The 21961-nt window shown below is 39.7% G+C and overlaps 1 protein-coding gene across 1 annotated transcript; it reads left to right on the forward strand.

The window, feature by feature from the left end:
• Positions 1–5506: 5506 nt before the first annotated feature.
• Positions 5507–21651, forward strand: AQP11 (aquaporin 11). The gene is made up of 3 exons (XM_079788627.1): positions 5507–6314; positions 12192–12308; positions 16176–21651. The coding sequence occupies exons 1-3, from the start codon at positions 5696–5698 to the stop codon at positions 16253–16255; spliced, it is 816 nt and encodes a 271-aa protein (XP_079644753.1). The 5' UTR covers positions 5507–5695; the 3' UTR covers positions 16256–21651.
• Positions 21652–21961: the final 310 nt, after the last annotated feature.

The following is a 21961-nucleotide window of genomic DNA, read 5'->3' on the forward strand; positions in this document are numbered from 1 at the left end:
GTTTCATCTGATTTGGATGTTACCCTATCTAAGGGTAGGAATACTAACCCCAGAGTTCATGGTAGGACTTGAAATTATTGGCAAGTTTTTGGAGTGCGTTTGTTTTCTGAGGTAAGGGTCCATGACATTGATCAAACTCAAGAGGTCTATGACTAACCCCCCCCCCTAAAAAATTTAAAAACATAGTTTTAGGGATGACAGCATAATATGCATAATACATAATCATTGTTTAATATTATCCTGTCTTTCTCAATAGCTTAAGCACCAAGAGCAAAGGGATAGCGTTTACTCATTGCTGTATTACAGTGCTGAGCACACTGGCTGGCACCTAACTGATTCTCAGTGAGTATTTGTTGAATGAATGAAGACTCCACAGTGATAAGAGCCTAGAATTTAGTCATTCTATCCACGATCATCATTGAACAAGCCTTGTTCTTTGGTTAGGGTATGTCTTGACAGATTCTCGTCTAGAGATAAGGGAAGAATTAATCCTACTGAAAAAACACAAATACTACTTTTAACATAGAAGAGCCAGTCATAATAATACACACTATAAGAGAAGTTGAGCAAAGATGAAATAGCTAGTTGAGCATCAGAAAGGGAACAGAGAATAGGAAGTTAGGTGGAGTGAAATTCAGAAGGAGGTGGCTCCCACAATTAGAATTCAAAGAGTTGATAATCCTGGCAAGAATCAGGTTTGTCCAGTTAAATTCAAAGCTAGACATTTAGGCATATTTCAAACTACCAGTCTCATCATTAGCGATAAAGGGAAGTTGAAAAACCAGTTGGTTGAGCTTTGTATTTCTAATAGATTAGGTATATTAAAAGGGATTTCTGCAACTGCGTACTTTATTTTAATCTTTAAAAACCACTCTGACTCAGGCCATTAAATTGCATTGTGTGGGGCATATTTTATAGGTTTTTATATTTACATTTTATATTTATCAGGTTTTAAAGAGATGTATAGATATCTTGACAAGAAGTCCCCGTACTCGGTAGCTCTCACTTTTCAGGCAACAGCATCCTTCACAGGAAATAAAGGACTGCAACAATAGTCACAAAACAGTCATTCACTGGCTCTGCTTCCATTCATTCCGCAGGAAAGCCAACTTTCCTATTTTCTCCCAAATTGTTTTGTAAAGCCCCAAGTGCACGTGAGAGCAGCTGTCTTCACTACTGTTTCCTTCCGGCCTGCTCTGGCTCCGGCTCTCAGGAGAGACCTCTGCTTCTGGTGAGGTTTACAGAGCAGACAGGCTCAGGACCTGCCCACAGCACTCTGCAGGTGTCCACAGGTGCCTGCCCCAAGCTACTCATGTCCCGTGTGGAGGCCTTTTCTTCCTTGACCGTGCTGTGGTCTTCACCATCTCTTGTCACTGTCAAAATCACCAGTGCCACCTCAAGTTCTACTGAAACTATGTGGTGTTTCAAATTCTACTAAAAAAGTTAAGAGCACTCTAGCCCGTTTTCCTCAGCGGATAGAGCATCGGCCTGCAGACCTAAGGGTTTGATTCCAGTCAAGGGCCCTGGTCAGGGCGCGTGCAAAAGGCAACCAATTGCTGTGTTTCTCTCACATCAATATTTCTGTCTTTCCCTTTCTCTTCCACTCTCTAAAAAAAAACAAAAAAAAAAACAGGAAAATATCTTCAGGTGAGGATTAAAAAAAAAAAATAAGAGTAACTTTTACTTTGTGTGATATTATTTTATTTATTATTTTAAAAAACTTTTTAAATTTAAAATACTTATAGGTAAAAAACTCACACAAAAGTTACAGGTTCACAGAAAAATTGCAATGTAGTACCAAGAGTTTTTATATATCTTATATCCAGTTTTCCCTTATTTTTATTTCCCTTATATTATTAGCATCTTACATTAGTATGGAACAGTTGTTATAATTAATGAGTCAATGTTAATATTAACTAAAGTCCATATTTTATTCAGATTTCCTTAATTTTTACCTAATGTCCTTTAGCTGTCCCAGGATTCCATCCAAGATACTACATTACATTACATTACATTACATTACATTACATTACATTACATTACATTACATTACATTACATCATCATATCTCCTTAGGCTCCCCTTGGCTATGCCAGTTTCTCAGACTTCCCATAGATGATAGATAGATAGATAGATAGATAGATAGATAGATAGATAGATAGATATAATTTGAGAGAGTGAAAGGGTGGGGGAGAGAGAGAGAGAGAGAGAGAGGAGAAACATCAATCGGTTGCCTCCCGTACTCACCCTAACCAGGGATTGAACACACAACCTGGATATGTGCCTTGACAGGAAATCGAACCTGAGACCTTTTTGTGCATGGGTCAACACTCCAACCAACTGAGCCACACCAGCCAGGGCCAGACTTTCCTTATTTTTTATGACCTTGACAATTTTAAGGAGTACTGATCCGGTATTTTACAGAATGTCCCTCAACTGGTATTTGTCTGATGTTTTCCTCATAATTAGATTGGGGTTATGTGTGTTGGGAAGGAAGCCACAGAAGTAAAGTGCCATTTTCATTACATTATATCAAGGGCACATACTACCAACATGGTATCACTGTTGATGTTAACCTTGATCACCTGGGTGAGGTCATGTTTGTCAGGTTTCTCCAATACCATACTGTTCTCTTTGAAAGGAATCAATATGCAGAAACTGCACTTAACAAGTGAGGAGCTATGCTCAGCCTCCTTGAAAACAGAGTATCCACGTAAATTACTTAAAATTCTTCTGCATTGGAGATTTTTATACTCTCTCCCGTTTATTTATTTACTCATTCTATGGTTTATCTATATCAATATGCTTCATGGATTTTTAATTTCTACTTTGAGTTATAACCCAATACCACTTTATTTTGTTGCTCAAATTGCCCAGCTTTGGCCAACTCTTTCACTTGGCTCCTGTGTCCCTTTGACATACCTACATCTTTTAAATGTTCCTTGTTATGACTTTCTAGCACTACCAGATGCTCCAGGTTTACCTTGCGTATTTCCTGTCCTCGTCATTGAAACAGTGATTCCTGGCTCCTTTTATTGGAGAATGGTATAACCAAGATCTGGAGATAAAAACCCTCAAGACAAAGGACTCAACGCCTCCCTCTCTCTCTCTTCCTCTCTCTCTCTCTGAAGCACACCCATGCCTTTGCCCCTCACCTTCCCCCAAGAGAGTTTTCTTTGCCTTTCTTTCTCCTAAGCTCCAAGGGCCCTTCTTTAGCCTCTGTCACTTGTTTTTTCTACCTCTGTGACTTTCTAAATAAACTTTTGCTTATAAAAAAAAAAAAAAAGGAAGGAAGGAAGGAAGGAAGGAAGGAAGGAAGGAAGGAAGGAAGAAAAGAAAGGAAAGGAAAAGAAACCAAGATCTGGGCACTAGGTGTGCTCATTGCTACCAGGGTATCACCTCCTAAGCCCTTTCAGGTATCAGAGTAAGGAAATACTGTATGTGTATATACCATAGCACCCACACAAACATCTATAAATATTTCTGTATGTAACTGCCTGTATCAGTATTCAGCTAAACATGAGGTCATAGTGACATCTCCAACTCTAGTTCATTACCACATGGATCATTCTAGCCTTTTCCCCTGTGGATAGACAAGTTTTCAACTAGGATACAGTACAGGTGTACAGTTCCTTCTGCATCTAGTTTTACAGACTCCACTCACTTCCAAGTTATAGATCAGCATCTTTTCTTCCACCCCCTTCCATGAGGTTGGTTCACACATTTATAATGTATATTATTTTGTTCCCGTCTTTATTCCATTTTGGGATTCTCCTAAATGTTTTTTTTAAATTTGCCTACATTAAGGTTCTATGGGTTTGGACAAATGCATGGTGTCATATATCTATGCATATTACAGTATTATGCAAAATAGTTTTACCACCATAAAGTATCCTCGGTGCTTAATCTTTCCAACCCTTCTCTCCCACTGACTCCCTGCTAATCTATTTTCTGCCTCTATAGTTCCCTTTTCTAGCACATCCTATAAATAGAATCACATGGTTTATAGTCTTTCAGACTTTTCACTTAGCAATATACATTTAAGGTTTATCCATGTCTTGCTTAACTTGCTAGCTCATCCCTTAAAAAGAAAACACTTTTAAAATTGTAGTAAAATACACATAACATAAAAGCTACCATCTTAACCATTTTTAAGTGTACAGTTTAGTGGTATTAAGTACATTTGTAACAGAGTGAAATGCTTTGTCTTAATTCTTACCCTGTATTTCTCTCAGAGCCTCTGGGTTAATAGCACCTGCCTCAAATATGCTAATTAACCAAAGGAATTCTGCTGGAGACTTGAGTTTTTGCCCCAGCAGCCCCTTGCTCAGGGGCCTTTCTGTAAGGGGTGGGGAAATAATGACCGTTTATCAAAGATTTACAGGAGTCTCCACCACCAGACTCAGATCAGAGGGGCTCAACCACAGACCAGGATCAAAGAGATCTAGAGAAGTCCAGCTCTTCCTTGGACTCCTTTTCAGCGCCTAGCTCTCCAGCTCTCTTGGGAGGGTAGGGATGGGGAGGAAACCACCGCTTGCCTCGCCCCTCCTCCCTTCCCTTGACAGATAAGGCAGCCTGAATTGTGGGCTCTCTTAAAATGGATTTGAAGATTATTTCTCCCATCTTCTCGGTTGGAGCCTTCTCGATCAATTAACCTTTCTTTAAACTCTGACGGCTGGAATATTGGCCTTTCTTTTGAAACATCGGGTGCACGCACTTTGCACCTGTAACACATTCACATTATTGTGCAACCATCACCCCATTCATCTCCAGAGCTCTCTTCATCTTGCAAAACTGAAACTAGACTTGGGCACCATCAGACCTGCTCTTTCACCTCTAGGCTCGCACTTCCTGGACCCTTCCTGCGTGCTGGGCTCTGAGCTGCAAACCAATCCATGAGGTGGGTCCTGTGACCCACATCTCTACGAGGCAGGTGAAGAAAACTAACTTGATTATCAAGGAGATAATCAAGCTGCATGCCCTTCTTCACAGGTCAAACCCTGGTTCGCTCTTCTCCGAAGTCCACGGCCGCATAACCACCCCCCCCCCCCCCCCGCCCCTACACCCGCTGCACTGCACTTCCGTCACCTCCCGTCTTCTCAGTCGCCCCATTAATAAAAAACGAGGTGGTTGGCCAAGATGATCTTTAGGTGTCTTTCCAGCTTGACGGTTTTACAGTTTTAGAAGCGGGTAGTAAAAACCCTCAGTTTCCTCGCTGCAGAGCAACTGTCAAAACGTAGCGGTCGCTCACCTTCCCACGCCCCGCGGGGCGCACCTGCACGCGGCCGGGCCCCGAACGCTGAGGTCCCACCCGGCGCCGGCCGCCACGCGCACGCGCAGTGGTCCCGGGCGCGGCGTCCCACCGCTCCCTGCAGCCGCTCGCGCCCGCTCCAGTCCCCGAGATAGGGGCCGGGGTGTGTGCGTGGCCGTGCGGGCTGACCCTTGACCCCTCCGCGAGTGCCCTAGCGGGGCTGGCCGCGCCGCCTCTCCCCTTCCCCTCCAGCTCTAGTCCCGACACCTCGGCGGGCAGCCGGGGAGTGGGGGAGGAGCCCTCCGGTGACGCGCGGGGCAGCTCGTCTGGAGTCCGCCCGCCCCGAGGGCCGGAGCAGGGGGCGGGGCCGCAGACTTCGGACTCGAGCCCACAGACCGCCTGCTGCCGAGCCGACCCGCAGCCTAGTCTGGAGGGGAGCGAGCCATGACGGCGCCGCGGGGGCCCTGGCCCGAGGTGCAGGACACCTGCACCTCGCTGGGTTTGATGCTGTCGATCGTGCTGTCCGTGGCGCTGGCCCGCGGGGTCCTCCGGCGGCACGTGCACCGGCCTACGGCCCACACCTTCGTCTCGGAGTTTCTGGCCACCTTCCAGCTCTGCTTCTGCACCCATGAGCTGCAACTGCTGGGCGAGCAGGAACCCGGGCACCCCACCTGGCCGCTGACGCTAACCTACTTCTTCTCGTTGGTGCACGGCCTGACTCTGGTGGGCACGTCCAGCAACCCGTGCGGTGTGATGATGCAGATGATGCTGGGGGAAATGTCCCCCGAGACGGGGGCGATGCGGCTGTTGGCTCAGCTGATGGCTGCTCTGGGCAGCAGGTACTGTATAGGCGCCCTGTGGAGCCTGGGACTGACCAGGTATCACGTCGGTGAGAGGAGCTTCGCTTGCAGGAACCCCATCCACGTCGACTTGCCCAAAGCCGTCGTCGTAGAGGCCATCTGCTCCTTCATCTTCCACAGTGCCCTGCTGCACGTCCAGGAGGTCCGAGCCAAGCTTCGTATCCACATGCTGGCAGCACTCATCACCTTTTTGGTCTATGCAGGTTTGTCATTCCCACAAAACACTCGGTTCGGCCAGACCGCTATGACCGGAGGCTCTAAGCTCTTTACCAAGATGTATTTGAAACCCCTGAACCTCTGTGATGTCAATGCTAGTATCCCCGTTATTCTAACCATTTTGCGTCCCGTTCTTTACCAGTAGGGCCAAAATATAGTTCATTCAGTTCATTTTTGAACACTCAGAAAAAGGAGCCACTTCTGTGCTGAAACTGAGAACTTGTGAGATATTGCCAAGGGCTCAAATATCCTACAAAGGGATTGTCTCAATGGCAGAGAGGAAGATAAGTTATCAGCTACCACTTTCCTCAAGCCAACCTGGTATAGATCCTTCCTGACACTCACTGAAAAATGAGCCTGGGCTTAAAAAGTTCCTTCTAATTTAAAGCTACAAGATTGTTTAGTAGTAAGAGTGGCAGAGTACAGTTCTATTTCTTAGTTCTTTTCCTGAAAAATTACTTAAAAGTAATTTATTTCCTTAATAATTCATCTTGAGTAATAAATGAACTTTTAAGTGACCTATCAAGAAAGATGCTTTAAAATTAAAACTTGGCCCTAGCTGGTTTGGTTCAGTCGATAGAGCATTGGCCTGTGGACTGAAGGGTCCCAGGTTTGATTCCAGTCAAGGGCACATGCCCGGGTTGTGGACTCGACCCCCAGTAGGGAGTGTGCAGGAGGCAGCCGACCAATGATTCTCATTGATGTTTTTATCTCTCTCCCTCTCCCTTCCTCTCTGAAGTCAATAAAAATATTAAACTAAAACTTGCTTGAAATTAAAGGTTTTTAAAAACAACTCTTGAGAAATCTGATTTCTTGTAAACCATCTGTTTACCTTGACAGATATCAGATGCAAAAAGTTTAATGATGAAATGTGTCATTTTAAAAGATTAGAACAAAATATCTTCATTGGGACTATATCTGAATTATAAAATGTTTTGGAGGAAAGGAAATATGTAGTAAGAGTTTATCTTCTTCCCATTAAAATTAAAATATGAGAAGAAGCAAACCTTGAGCTGAGGACCCCTACTAAACATATGCTTGCCCTCCTAGGGTAAAAATGACCACCACCAATGTTTTCCTTCCTTTAGATCTAGTACCCTTCTTCTTTTTTTTTTTTTAATGTATTTTATTTATTTATTTATTTATTTTTTACAGAGAGGAAGGGAGAGGGATAGAGAGTTAGAAACATCGATGAGAGAGAAACACCGATCAGTTGCCTCCTGCACACCCCCTACTGGGGATGTACCCGCAACCAAGGTACATGCCCTTGACCGGAATCGAACCCGGGACCCTTCAGTCCACAGTCCGACGCTCTATCCACTGAGCCAAACCGGTCAGGGCTACCCTTCTTTTTTTAAACATAGATGGAAATAAATGGTATAGGCAAGAGGGCAGGATATAATGCATATTTGAGGAGTTGGTGAATAGTTGCTTATTAAAGTTTTAGGTTTTAGCTAAAGCAGAAACATCATATATAAACAGGGTCATCCCTTGCAAAATGTTTTGCCACAGTTGGGACACAGTTGAGAGCACTCAGAAGTCACCATCAATACAGGTCACATCAAAATAGCTGGTTATGTATTTTAAGACAGAACATAACTGTCCAGCACTGTAGCCACAGGCTCATTGGATAGCCAGTGACCAAGTGTCTGATTGTGTATTTACTGATTTAGCACCCTGCACTTTGATGCACAAATTGAGGCCACTGATGTCATTACCACTTATGTACTTAATTGGTTTCCCAAATAAAGTGAAGAAGAGGAAAAAGGTGGTGGGAAAGAAAGCTGTGTGACCTATTGGCATGTTAAAGCTATAAAATTACTAACACAAATTTCAAGAAAATCTTCCTTAACTTAGATATGGGAAATTTTAGCTCATTGAAGAGAGAACTGCATTCATTTTTTAATTAATTCTATGTTGAAAAAAATTAGTTTACACATCCAAGCTGTCTTTACTACAGCCCCTTGTTCCTTTGTAGAATTTTTATACACTTGTTTTCTGATATAATGTCTGTTTTCCTTCACCAGACAGTAAGCTTTATGAGTAGAGAGACTAGAATTGATTCATTATAACATATAACCATGACTTAGCATGGTGTCACCTGCTACAAAATAGTAAGGATTTTCAGAATGAGTGAATCAGCAAATACTCTATTCCCTTTTTAAAAATCACACAGAAATAATACAGCCCTAGCCGGTTTGGCTCAGTGGATAGAGCGTTGGCCTGCGGACTGAAGGGTCCCGGGTTCGATTCTGGTCAGGGGCATGTAACTTGGTTGCAGGCACATCCCCAGTAGGGGATGTGCAGGAAGCAGCTGATTGATGTTTCTCTCTCATCGATGTTTCTAACTCTCTATCCTTCTCCCTTCCTCTCTGTAAAAAATCAATAAAATATTTTTTTTTCAAAAGAAATAATACATATCTGGGTTTTCCATATGTAATGTCTAAGGACTTTCAAAATAAGCATAATAAATTATCTGAAGAAATTGTAGGATTTTTACTTTATTACTTAATTCAGGAGTTTTTCATGAATATAAGTAAGATTTTGTCAGTGGAGAAGGGAATTAAGCCTTTTACATGTTTTCATTTTTAATACAATAACCATCTGAAATAGGTGCTAATTTAAAGGTGAAAAAATAGGTTCAAATAAAAGTTCAAGACATTTTTTTAAATGTTATTTTTATTTATTTCAGCGAGAAGAAGGGAAACATCAGTAATGAGAGAGAATCATTGATTGGCTGCCTCCCACACTGGGGATGAAGCCCACAACCCAGGCATGTGCCCTGACAGGGAATCAAACTCTGATCTCTTGGTTCATAGTTCGACACTCAGCCACTGAGCCATACCAGCTGGGCTCAAGACATTTTATATTATGCTAGTTAAAATAGAATGGTTAAGAGGAATTGAACTGTTTCCCTAGGACAGTGGTCAGCAAACTCATTAGTCAACAGAGCCAAATATCAACAGTACAACAATTGAAATTTCTTTTGAGAGCCAAATTTTTTAAAATTAAACTTCTTCTAATGCCAATTCTTCAAAATAGACTCGCCCAGGCCGTGGTATTTTGTGGAAGAGCCACACTCAAGGGGCCAAAGAGCTGCATGTGGCTCGCAAGCCGCAGTTTGCCGACCACGGCCCTAGGAGAGATACTTAATTTGGGTTCAGTTTCCTCATTTTTAAAATGAAGAATACTACTATCTATATCAATTGTGAAGAATAGAGTAATGTATGCAAGTCCTTAGCATAGTACCTGCTACAAATATTCTGGTCACTAGAAAGGGCTAGTCCACTGTAAATTAGATCATGGACATTCTGGATTACACGAGTCTTATGTGATTTTAAGAGTGTCATTCTGTCAGAGAATGTGATTCCCTTCAAGAGTGCAGAGAAGCATTAGTGCCTAAAACTGCCAAATTTGGGATTTAGCCTTTCACTGTGGTGACTTCACTCAGTTCATGCTGTCCTCCAAGACTCTTCACAAGAACTGGCCACCTCTCCCCCCTGATACCTGTTCTTCAAGATGTTAAGATTTCTCCCTTTCAAATGTCAATGATTAGTAGTTTATTTTCCGGAGCCATTTTCTGTCAGTTCTATGCCTGGTGCATGATGTCTTACTTTTTAAATAATTCATGTTTAATTACACAAGTAATACATGTGTTCTTTTTGTAAAAAAACAAAACTGACACTACCAGTGAGACTAAAAGTGACTTCTGCCTGCCATCCTCATGCCTATCCCTCCCCTTCCCTGTGTACTCTTCCCTCCAGGGCAACCCTCTGTGCATGTGTTGTGTGTCCTTTCAAACTTGTTTTCTGTGCATTTATTATATATATATAGATAAGACCCTACAGAATCCAGTATGTGTGTGTGTTAACATAAAAAGTTTCATACCTTCATTTATGTGGTTTGCTTTTTTTGTTGGTTTGGAGATCTCGCATTATTTCCAAATACTGAATGGTATTCCAAACTAACAATAAACTAACGTACTTAGCTGTTTTCTTATGAATGGGCACGTAGGTTTTCCCTATTGCTACTATAAACAACCTGTATACAGGTATGTCTACGTGGTTGTCCAGTTGAAATATGAATCATGCTATGAATGAGGCTAATGTGCTAGAAGAAAACTCTTAGTCAAGTGAACTTGGGTCATTGTTCAACATCTTCATCTCAACACAGCTTCAATGTTTCAGCCTATCAAGTGTGAAATCTGGGTGAATTCTTATGAAAAGGTCACTTACTTTCCTATTTTACTTTGCTGCATTTTATGAAGACAGCACGCTATAAGGATGTATATCTATATACGATCTGTGAAAACATTGGCTCTATCTCTGTGGCTGAGTCAGGGGCAGATGTGTGTGCCCAAGCTTCCACATGGAAGAACCACCAGAACTCTCACTCTCTCAGGCGAAATCTTAGGGTGTGTTTTGAAAAGCTGAGCTCTGCTGAGCACTGTTGGACAGGCAGTCCATCCGCCTCTGCCTTTCCTTTCTTGCTGTGTAGCAAGAACGATGAGCTCCTAGGCCCCATGTCAGAGAGATACCCTGGTGTAGGGCTAGACCGTGAATCCTGAAAAGCAGTTGACAGAATTTGTGCTTATCGTTCATGACTACTCAGTCACTTCTTGGCAAAAATTTTTGTAACCACTTTACTGAGGTATAATTTACATACCATTCAGTTACTTCTTTAGGGCTCTCTTGACAAGTAAAAATGGAGTTAATGATAATGCTTTGGTCCATTTTACGTTTTGTTTTCAACACAAAGGTATGCTATGTTCAAGAGAAACCTGAGGTATTGGATTCATTTTTTAATGTATTTTCATTTTATTTTTATTATTCATTCATTTAAATTGGCCGGTTAAGGGCAGCCAAATCTCCTGTTTTATAAAACCTTATAGGAACCGCAATAGAGCAGATTCGTTCTGAATGTGCATTTTGCAATAATATATAGGAAAAGCACTGGATTAACTTCCTTTTCCTCTTCTTTTTTATCCTCATCTGAAGAGTGAGGATATTCTTCTATGGATTTTCAGAGTGGAAAGGGGGGAAGGGGGAGACGGGGAAAGAGAGAAGAGAGAGAAACATCGATGTGAGAGAGACACATCAATTGATTGCCTTCCACACATGCTTGACTGGGGGTGGAGATCAAACCTGCAACCCAGGTAGGTGCCCTTGACTGGGAATTGGACCTCTGGTGCACAGACTGATGCTCTCATCACTGAGTCATGCTGGCCAGAGCTGGATTAACTTTCTTAATAACCTGTCTTTTTTTTTTTTTTTTTGCACCTGGCATATTATAATCTATAATCTATTTTTATACTCTATAATATGACAGGTGATTCTACAAAGAAAGATCATAGAATAAGAATACAGTCGGCTCCTGTATTTGGAACCCCACAGGCTCCGAATCTATGAATTCCAAATCCACGGATTCAACCAACCATGGCTCAAAAATATTCTTAAAAAATTATGTTGTTGTTGACATGTACTATGTAGCTAGGACTATGATAATTGTGTCTGTACTGACTATGTGTACTTTTTTGTTGTCATTATTCCCTATATAATAAACAACTATTTATATAGCATTTACATTGTATTACGTATTATAAGTAATCTTGAGATGATTTAAAGTATAGGGGAGGATGTGTATGTATATATGTGCAACTCCTATGCCATTTTATATAAGGGACATGGACAATTATGGATTTTGGTATCTGCAGGGGCTCCTGGAACCAATACCCCACAGATACCAAGGGGTGACTGTACTTAACTATGTAAAACAAAAGTCACATTTAGTAACCCCTTTATTTTCAGTTACAAGAAAATGTAAGATACATGGTTTGGTATCACTCTGTTTAAAATGTATTACAGGAGGAAGTCTAACAGGAGCTGTATTTAATCCAGCTTTGGCACTTTCACTACATTTCAAGTGTTTTGATGAAGCATTCCTTCAATTTTTTATAGTATATTGGCTGGCTCCTTCTTTAGGTAAGCATGTTTTTATTTAATATGATTGAAAGATCAATTTATCTTGAAACATGATATGGAATGTCACTGTAGCACATCAATTTCTAAAGCCAGAGAAGGCACACAAAAAAATAAATAAAAAGTATAGTTAACATGCCTGAAATAACAGTTTATCTTGTGCAGTATCCTTTAAAACTGTTTTTATCTTCAAAGAAACAAAATTATCTAGTTAAGGATAGTCAGTTATAGTATGATACCACTTTAAAAAAAACTCTCAGATATGAGGGCAAAAAAAGTGAGGAGTGATTAATTTCATTAAAAACATTTTTTTTTTTACCAAAGAAATTAGTTTTTTCAAATTCGTGAACTCCAGATAAAATACTATTAGTTCATTCGACTCATTTTGCAGAAAAGCATTTCATAAAGCAATGTGTACCTGTAATGAGCATAGTTTTAAAATCCACAAGATTCATTACTGTTACTTCTATTTAGATCAGAAGATATATAAAACTCCTCTATACAGATGGGCCAAATAACACAAAAAGTTAAAAAATAACTGTAGTTATAATATGCACTTCTTTATGTTATTGATTAGTCATTTGTTTTAAGCTTGATTATAATTCTTAACTATAAATGAGTATGAGGATACCTGGCTTTCTATTAGTTCATCCTTATTTTTACCTATAGTTAGCAGTTTGTTTCTTGTTGCTTGGTTCCGTTTGTGGTTTTTTTTAAGGGTACATATAGAAGGGAACAATGGCACAGGTTTGACTAGCCCTCACACTTTACTCCTGCCGTTTACCTCCCATTCCTTTATGTAGTATCTATTATGTTAATATGTAGGTCTAAACATGAAGAATATCAGAGAAAACCTGCATTTTAAAATGCTAATATTGGTGCCCTTTTTTTAGTTCAGCAGATTGCTAGTTTTCCAATAATAAATGCTTTAAAGATAAATTTTCTCTATTTTTGATTTTTAAGTAAAAAATGTCACCGAAATTAATGAAGAAGCTAAAAAGGTCACTAATTGGACAGGTCTAGTGATAGTTTTCATGTGGGAAAACCTCTAAATATGTCTTATTTGAAATCAACATATATTATTTACATTATATACATATTTGTTTAATGCATTCCAAATATGTTAACAATAGGCCCATGATACTAAGGAATTGTTTCACCCATTACTTGAAAGAATGCTAAAAAGTAGGCCTTTCCAGAAGAATTTTATAAGAAATCAGTAGTGACATTCTCTGTAAAAGAACCCATTCTACTTTAAACACAGGCCTAAATCACTCCATAATTTCTTCTTGAAGAACATACTAGGGAAAAATATCGCATGACAGATAAAATAGAAGCAATCATCTCTGCCTTTTAAAAAGTATAGTATACAAACTAGCGAGCAGCAGGGAGGGAAAACAGGATATCTTCTCTTCCTGTTTATTGTCGTTCAAACAAGGAGGTAATGTCCTATATGGCCATTACCAAAGCATTTGGTAAGAACCACTTATCTAAAAACAACCCAAACAAAATACAAATACACTTTTATCCATTCCTTTGCTTCCTATTTAAGGAATTCTTTAAAACTGGAATTGGAATCAACTTTTATGCAATTATGTATGGCCCTACTTAGCTTGTTGAAAATAAGCAAAGATTCTTAGTTGGCCTAAAGACCTTTTTTCTAAGGAGACCCAACATAAAATTCCTGTTGTCGTTTTTGGTTTAAGGAGGCATGTTCCTATATTTCTTTAAGAGATTTATGGATGAGAAACAATACAGGAATCCTTCAATAGATATATGAATAAAAGGTGTGAAAATATGGCAGTTTTTAGAATATTGAATTTCAGCTTACAATGAATATTGTCATACACTGAAGGGAGGGAAGATATGGCCTCAAATGAAATAAGGTCAAAATTAAACTCAAAGAGGGATAGGAAATATAAGAAATTACATTTTTACAAAAGTCATTCAAAGAGCTAAGTAAGAGATAAGGAGTCAAAACAAGCAAAACCCCATAAAGCTACATTAGGCAATGCCCTGGAGTGAAAAGGACAGTAATGCCCAGACAGCTACCTTCTTTTTTGACCAAGCAAGGAGCAAACTATTCTTGAAAACCACAGACCTAGTTCTTGTTTCTCTTCATAGCAGATATTGTAACTCCTTTAATACCCCCTGTCATCTCCCCAAAACTAATTTAAAATGTTATAAATGTGACTATAAGACTGTATATAAAATTATTTCTCTAATTTACACATATCATAGAATGAAAATTAGCAAATTACATTTGCTTATATGAAATGGGAATTCCATTTTAGGAAAAAGTTTTCAATGTAATGTCTTATTTTCTAGCTCTGACTTTATAAAGAAAATGTCAGATTTGGTGGATCATAACATAGGAATTATTAACATAGGGATTGTTCTGACATTTTCATTTCAAGCCTTTGGTTGCAAAACAGTCTCATCTTTTTAAAAATGTTAAGCTATCCAAATGCTAATTAAACCTCAAGGTTTCCTGTTGTTACCAAATAAGGCTAATATAATATCAATTCTGCATGTAACAAACACTCATTCTTAATCTTAGTTAAAACTGACCTAGAGCTTTAGACCTAAGTATGTTAAGATAAAACACATTAACTATTGGAGACTTCCCTTTCAAGGCAGTGACTTGAGCACTCTACTCGAACCTGTTCCTCAGTAAAAAAAAAATCAACCAGTACCTACATTTGTCTGGTATGACCTAAAAATGAAGATTTACTATTGTGATTTTTTTTTCACATTTAAGATTTAAAATTTCAGCATTAACCAAAATTTTGTTTTAGATATTTTGCTTGATACAGCTTTAAAAGCTATTAACGGTTAAGATTAGATGAAAAAAATGAGAAGAGATAAAGTAATCTAACATAGTGTTCTTTTTTGATCGTTCCAAGTGAAAACTCAAGAGTGCTTTCAGTTGTTTTATTTTCCCAGAACATCCTTAGGGCAGTGATTTTCTTTCTTTTTTTCTAATCCTCATCTGAGGATGTGAACTGCCCCCCCCCCGACCCCCCCCCCCCCCGTAGATTTTTAGAGAGAGAGAGACATCAATGTGAGAGAAACACTGATCGGCTGCCTCCTGTACATGACCAGTGCAACCTAGGCCTTGACTGGACATTGAACTCGCAGCCTTTAGGTGTAAGGGGTGACACGCCAATAACTGAGCCACCTGGCCAGGGCTAGGGCAGCGATTTTCAACGGGTGTGCGGCCAGAATTTTTAAAAACATGCAATACCTGAATATTTAGTCAGGAGCACTGACCTTTTCCCTTAAGATTGTCAAAAACAAAAAACAAAAAACAAAACAACAAAAAAAACAAGAACAGCCAACATAACTATAGGCATCTGGTGTGAATGAATCAAAATTATACCTATTTTTTTTTTTGTCAGATTGGCAAAAAATTATTTTTTGGTGTGCTGCAGAATTTTAGTAATTAGTTTATGTGTGCCATGAGATGAAAAAGGTTGAAAATCACTACTCGAGAGTATGGGGGACAGTGTTGCCATTTTAAAGAGCAAATGGAGGCCCAAGTCCAGTTTCTCGCTCAGCAAATCAGTAATGGAGTAAAAACTAGAACTCCCAACTATTTAGATTTGGTTTATCCTTTATGTTTAGATCTTACTGGTTTCAACAAGTACATATTGTTTTTAAGGGTTCATGGTTTAAGAAAAATAATGCGAGAATATTAGATTTAGAAATGATCTACATTTCACATAGAGTTGATGTAGCTAATTCTTTTAAACATTGCTTTTCAATCTCTAGGTATATAATTGTACATATAATCTTAAATTATACCTACTTGGTGATTATGAATTTCCTTAGAGATTTGTTTTTATTTTATTGTGTTTTATCTTTCAGGTATATTGTTGATGATTCTGACATTCAGCTTGTTCCTTCCATGGCTGTATAACAACCATACAACTAATAAGAAGGAATAAACTATTCCAAAAGACTCAGACTAAGTCACAAGACAGTCCAGTTGGATGTGATAAAGACTTTGTCTCCTCAGATTCAGCACACTGGCTGCACTGGATTCATCAATGTCACTTCCTTTGAGGAAGCTGCCTTAGTTTTCATCACTGGGACTTAAAAAATTACAATGAAAATGAGGCATCCTGTATTTCTCAGTTAAGACTTGTTCTTTTGAGTGTGTATTAAATGCTCCTAGCAGAGACTCGCTGCATTAACTATAAATCAAGTGATAATTGTTCATTTTGATGAGGACAAAGAAAAATGAGTACAGGGTGAGAAGGGAAAGGAAGGTGATGGGAGGCCCAAAGAAAGTGTGTATATCAAGTGTCTCCTGAAGGAACAGGATTTTTAACCACAGTACTAGTCATGCTTTCAGACCTGGAGAGGATACTTTACAGCCAGTACCTCACACAATGATACCCAGTGTCATTTTTCAATAGGAAAGTTGCTTCTGGAAGCAGATTACATACCCACTCATATTCCCCGGGTTTCCTAAATTTTAAATATATTCTAATCTAAAATATTGTCTCTAAATAGAGCAGCTCACTAGCTTTAGGCAAGTTGTTATTCTTTAATAGTATATAATGACACAAAGCACCCATACAAAGTCAAAATGTAACCTTTTCACACTCTCATTTGATCCTAATCAAAGTAGGTAGGGCATGTATTTTTAATCTGTTTTACAGATAAGGAAACTAAGTCTAGGGAGTGTTGCTGCCCTGCCCAAGTTCAAATACAGTCAAACACCATCTTGAGGACTTCTACTTTAATACAAAAAATATTCTCAGTCATCAATATGATTAAAGGAAAATTGAAGATTTTGAAGGAACATTAAATATTTTATAATAGTAAAATTTGTTTAGGAATTAACTAGCTTTTTTTTTTTTTTTTTTTAAGGCTTAAAGAACCTTAAAATTTCCCCCTATTTATTGTATGAGGTCTACTTTAATGAAAGTTCTGGCCATAAAAGGTTAGGTGTGTTTCTCTTCAAAGGCAATTTCATTATCAGGGTTAGAACTGAAGTGAAAACACATGGGGTGAAATAAAATCTGTTTGAGCAATAATCAATTAAGCAAGTGACAAACTGCCAGGTACTTCAAGTGCTGCTTGGTGATCAGCTTGTAGATAGTCCCTCTTTACACCTGCAGACTGAGCTATGGCTGCAGGCCACCTAGCAAGGCAGCCAGCCAGCCAGTTTGACAACCATGGACTCACAAATACACACCTTAGTAGTTTCTATTTTAAAAGCAGAGTTCATAAAATTGTGACAATGGCTAAATTCAGTCTCTGACATGTTGTTTTGTTGTGTTGTTAATCCTCACCCGAGGATCTTTTTCCATTGATTTTTAGAGAGAGTGGAAGGGAGAGGGTGAGACAGAGAGAAACATTAAATGTGAGTTGGGAAGGGAGCCTGCAACCTAGGTACATGCTTCTGACAAATTGAACCCAGGTCCCTTCAATTTGTGAGCCTATGCTTTATCCACCGAGCCAAACCAGCCAGGGCATGACCTTTTATTTGGCCTGCACAGTATTTAAAAACAAAACGCTGGAATTTTAAGTCTTTTTCACATAAAAATCCAGTTTTCTCTTGCAAAATATCAAAATAGCTGGCAATACTAGGCCTGAATTCTCCCTATAAAAAAACATGCCATCAGACATGGCATCTGCTACCTGGGTACTTCTTACTGCAGTAATCTACTGTACAGTTCCAATTCCCCATTGTTCCTTTAAGAACTTAGTTCCTGTCTTACTCTCTCTACAATACTACTCCGGTATATTTCTTGTGATTTCAATGCCCATACTGATGCCTCCAGTGTCTTGGCCACTCATTATGTTGGGTGAACTGAAAGGCTCAATAATTTTTCCTCTTCTGTCTCAGCTACAACTTTGGTCATAACCTTGAGTTTGTCATTAGCAATAACTCAGACTCTTCTATGATCTCAACACCCCACTCTCCAACACTAATACCTCTTCCCAGCTCGAGGACCCTATTTCGAATGATTCCTTGATTTTCCTGGGGAGCTTTTGTTCATTGCTACCACCCTCTTTTCACATCTCTCACTCCTCTCAAGTGTTCTCTTCTCCTTACGCAGCTTAAATTACACACTTGCATACCATTTTAACTTCCTTGTTCCTTTATCTCTTCATCATACTCACATGGCTTAACCACAACTTGATTAAATCTATCTGCTTATTCCATGCCTGCACCTGAACAGTTCTTTCAAAGAGTTTTTCTGTAAAGGGAAGAAAATGTGGGCAGTAGCTGAAGGAGAAAGCTGGGTCAAGAGATTTTTTTTTTTAATGGGAAAGATATCAGCATGTTTATATGCTGACCAGAAGGGTGCAGTAGAAAGAAAATAACTGATGATGTAGGAGAGGAAGGGGTGATTTAGTGAAGACAGAATCAAGTACACAACTGAAGGGATTGGCTTCAACCAGAGGCATAGACAGCTCCTTCATAGTAACAGGAGAAAAAGTAATATATTGGCACAAGAAGAGTTAGGTAAGTAGATTGGTGGTGAGAGTTTGAAGTTCTTCAATTTTCCTCTTCCCAATTTCTCTAAAAGCATTCTAATCAGGCCTTCAATTCCAACATTCCACTGAAACTCTTGCCAAGAATTTCCATGTTGTTAAATGGAACTCTCATCCTTCCTGCCTATTAGTATTTGATACAACCGACTGCTGTCTCCTGAAAACACTTGTTCCAGAAAATCATTTTCTCAAGTTTCTTTAGTTAGTTCTTCCTCCTTTCCCCACACTACATGATAGTTTCCCAGGGCTCACTTCTCTGAGCTCTTTTCTATTTATACTTACTCCCTTGGTAATTTTATCCAGTCCTGTGGCCTTATAGTAGCAACTATATCCTATGACTACCAAATTTATCTATCTTATACAACTCCAGACTCATATTCATCTGTATATATGACATTTCTCTTTGTCTAATAACTTAAGTTGACACATGCAGCTCTACTTAATTCAAACTGCATAGTTTATCCAATCTATTGATGGGGTATTCTAGTCATTCACTTAAAAAAATTTTTTTAATTGATTTGAGAAACATTGATCTGTTGTTCCACTCATCCATGCATTCACTGGTTGCTTCTTATATGTGCCCTGACCAGAGACTGAACCTGCAACCTTGGCGTATCAGGACAATGCTCTAACCAACTGAGCTACGTGGACAGGGCCTAGTTATTCACTATTAAAGCAATGCTTCAATAAACTTTCTTGTGCACACCTCCTGTGTACATGTGTTTTCCTAGGAATGTAGGCTTTCATAATGTTCATTATGGCCTAGTTTGGTCCAAGCCTCCACCTACTTCCTATTTCCCTGATTACTGCAATAACTTCCTGTTTCTACCATCTGAGCGATCCTATCAATATAACACAACTTCCTATTTCTGACATAATGCATGTATTCCTCCAGTTAACTATTATAAAACTGTAGAAAATGGGTGGTACCTAATATTAATGTGTTGGGGAAAATTGCGTATGAACCAATGGGACTTCTTGGTTATACTGACATCACTGCCCTATTTAGCAATTGTTTGTGAACTAGTTCACATTATTTAAAAAACATGCTATAACAAAACTGTACTTGAATGCTAGGGCTAGAATAACTACAATTTACATAATCCTATATGGTGAATAAGTTTCCTTGCTTCTAAACAGCATACAAGATTCCACAACTTCTTGTAATATATATATATTTTAAATGCATTTTTATTGATTTCAGAGATAAAGGAGAGGGAGAAAGAGATAGAAACATCAATGATGAGAGAGAATCATTGACCGGCTGCCTCCTGCACGGCCCCTACTGGGAATCAAACCCGGGACCCCTCAGTCCACAGGCTGATGCTCTATCCACTGTGCCAAACAAACTAGGGCTATAGTAGCTTCTTAACTAGTAAATTTGCCTTTAGTCTTCCTCCTTGACATTCTACATACTCAAGTTGGCCAGACTTGTATCCTTATCTACCACTTGTCCCTCATACAAAAACCTGCAATGGCTCCCATAATAGACCCCACCTCCCTAGCCCCCATTACAGCACTTAATAGTCTGCCTATTTCTTAGCTTTAACGCCTTGAAGCAGAGACTACATCTTAATCTGTGTATCCACCACCAAAGAACAGGCACTCAAAATGTATCTTTTGTTTAAATAAATTAAAAGCTCCTTATCAATCCAAAATACTTCTCATTCCTTCACAATTTCCTCCTACTGTAGCTAGTCAATTTTCTCAATATACACTTGTTACCCCAGTCATAGTTATACTAAAGTCCACGGTTACTCTAGCCTCTGAGCCATTCTTTTATCATCAAAGGTGACAATTTCAAACTGCAAAATCACTACAGAAAAGATTAAAAAACAAGCAAATTTCAAATGCCCAAATGTTAATTCCATAACTTACTAGTAGAGACTAGTTAACAGAAATGTGCACGTTGCCCTGGCTAGTGTGGCTCAGTTGGTTGAGTGTCATCCCGTGCACCAAGGGGTCTCAGGTTCGGTTCGATTCCCAGTCGGGGCACATGCCCAGGTTGCAGGTTTAGTCCCAGTCAAGGTGCAGTAAGGAGGCAACCAATTGATGTTTCTCTCTCCTCCTCTCCTTTCCTCTAAAATTTTTTTTTAAATCTATCTAATAAAATGGTAATATGCAAATTGACCATCACTCCAAAATACAAGATGGCCGCCCCCATGTGGTCAAAGATGGCCACCACAAGATGGCTTGCAGGGGAGGGCAGCTGTGGGCGATCAGGCCAGCAGGGGAGGGCAGTTGGGGGAGACCAGGCCTGCAGGGGAGGGCAGTTGGGGGTGACCAGGTTTGCAAGGGAGGACAGTTGGGAGGGACCAGGCCAGCAGGGGAGGGCATTTGTGGGCTATCAGGCCAGCAGGGGAGGGCAGTTGGGAGGGACCAGGCCTGCAGGGGAGGGCAGTTGGGGGGGACCAGGCCTGCAGGGGAGGGCAGTTGGGGGGGACCAGGCCAGCAGGTTAGGGCAGTTGGGGGCAACTGGGTCAGCAGGGGAGGGCAGTTAGGGGCAACCAGGCCCTAACCTCTATTCATATCTGCTCGTTTCCAAATTCCCCCTCCTTTCCATCTCCTATTTCTCCCAGAAATAACTATAACCACTTTCTTATGTCCTTCCAAAGGTATCTTATGTATTCACAAGCATGATACAGATGATCCTCACTGTAACTGACAGCTGGCCCCATGTCTTCTATATAAAATATCTTTGCATCTTGATCTTTTCCATTTAATATATCTTGGAGCTTATTCAGTATCAATACATAAGTACTACCTAACTCCTTTTAAGGATAATTTTTCCATCCCTTAAACTGTACTGTAAATTGACCCATACCTAATTATAAACAATGAGGTTTTCAGTTTTTTACTTTTACAAATAAAATTGCAATTAATATCCTTGCATATATAACCTTTACTAATGTGCAAACTTATCTATAGGATAAATTCCTTTAAGTGGGTTTTTCAGATCAAAGAACATGTGTATTTTTGACAAATAATGTGTCCCTCATTTTTATAAAAACCTTTCTTGCCCTAACCAGTTTGGCTCAATGGTAAGAGCGTCCATCAACCCATGGACTGAAGGGTCATGGGTTAGATTTCAGTCAAGGGCATGTACCTCAGTTGCAGGCTCCATCCCTGGCCCAAGTCGG

This window comes from Cnephaeus nilssonii, assembly GCF_951640355.1.
Source record: "Cnephaeus nilssonii genome assembly, chromosome: 13".
Lineage (NCBI taxonomy): Eukaryota > Metazoa > Chordata > Mammalia > Chiroptera > Vespertilionidae > Cnephaeus > Cnephaeus nilssonii.

Bases quoted from the DNA above. Each gene is read 5' to 3' on its own strand.
- AQP11 (XM_079788627.1), top strand. From the start codon at position 5,696: ATGACGGCGCCGCGGGGGCCCTGGCCCGAGGTGCAGGACACCTGCACC. The intron at 6,315-12,191 runs GTTTGTCATTCC...AATGTATTACAG, and splicing joins CACCTTTTTGGTCTATGCAG to GAGGAAGTCTAACAGGAGCT. The intron at 12,309-16,175 runs GTAAGCATGTTT...TTTATCTTTCAG, and splicing joins TTGGCTGGCTCCTTCTTTAG to GTATATTGTTGATGATTCTG.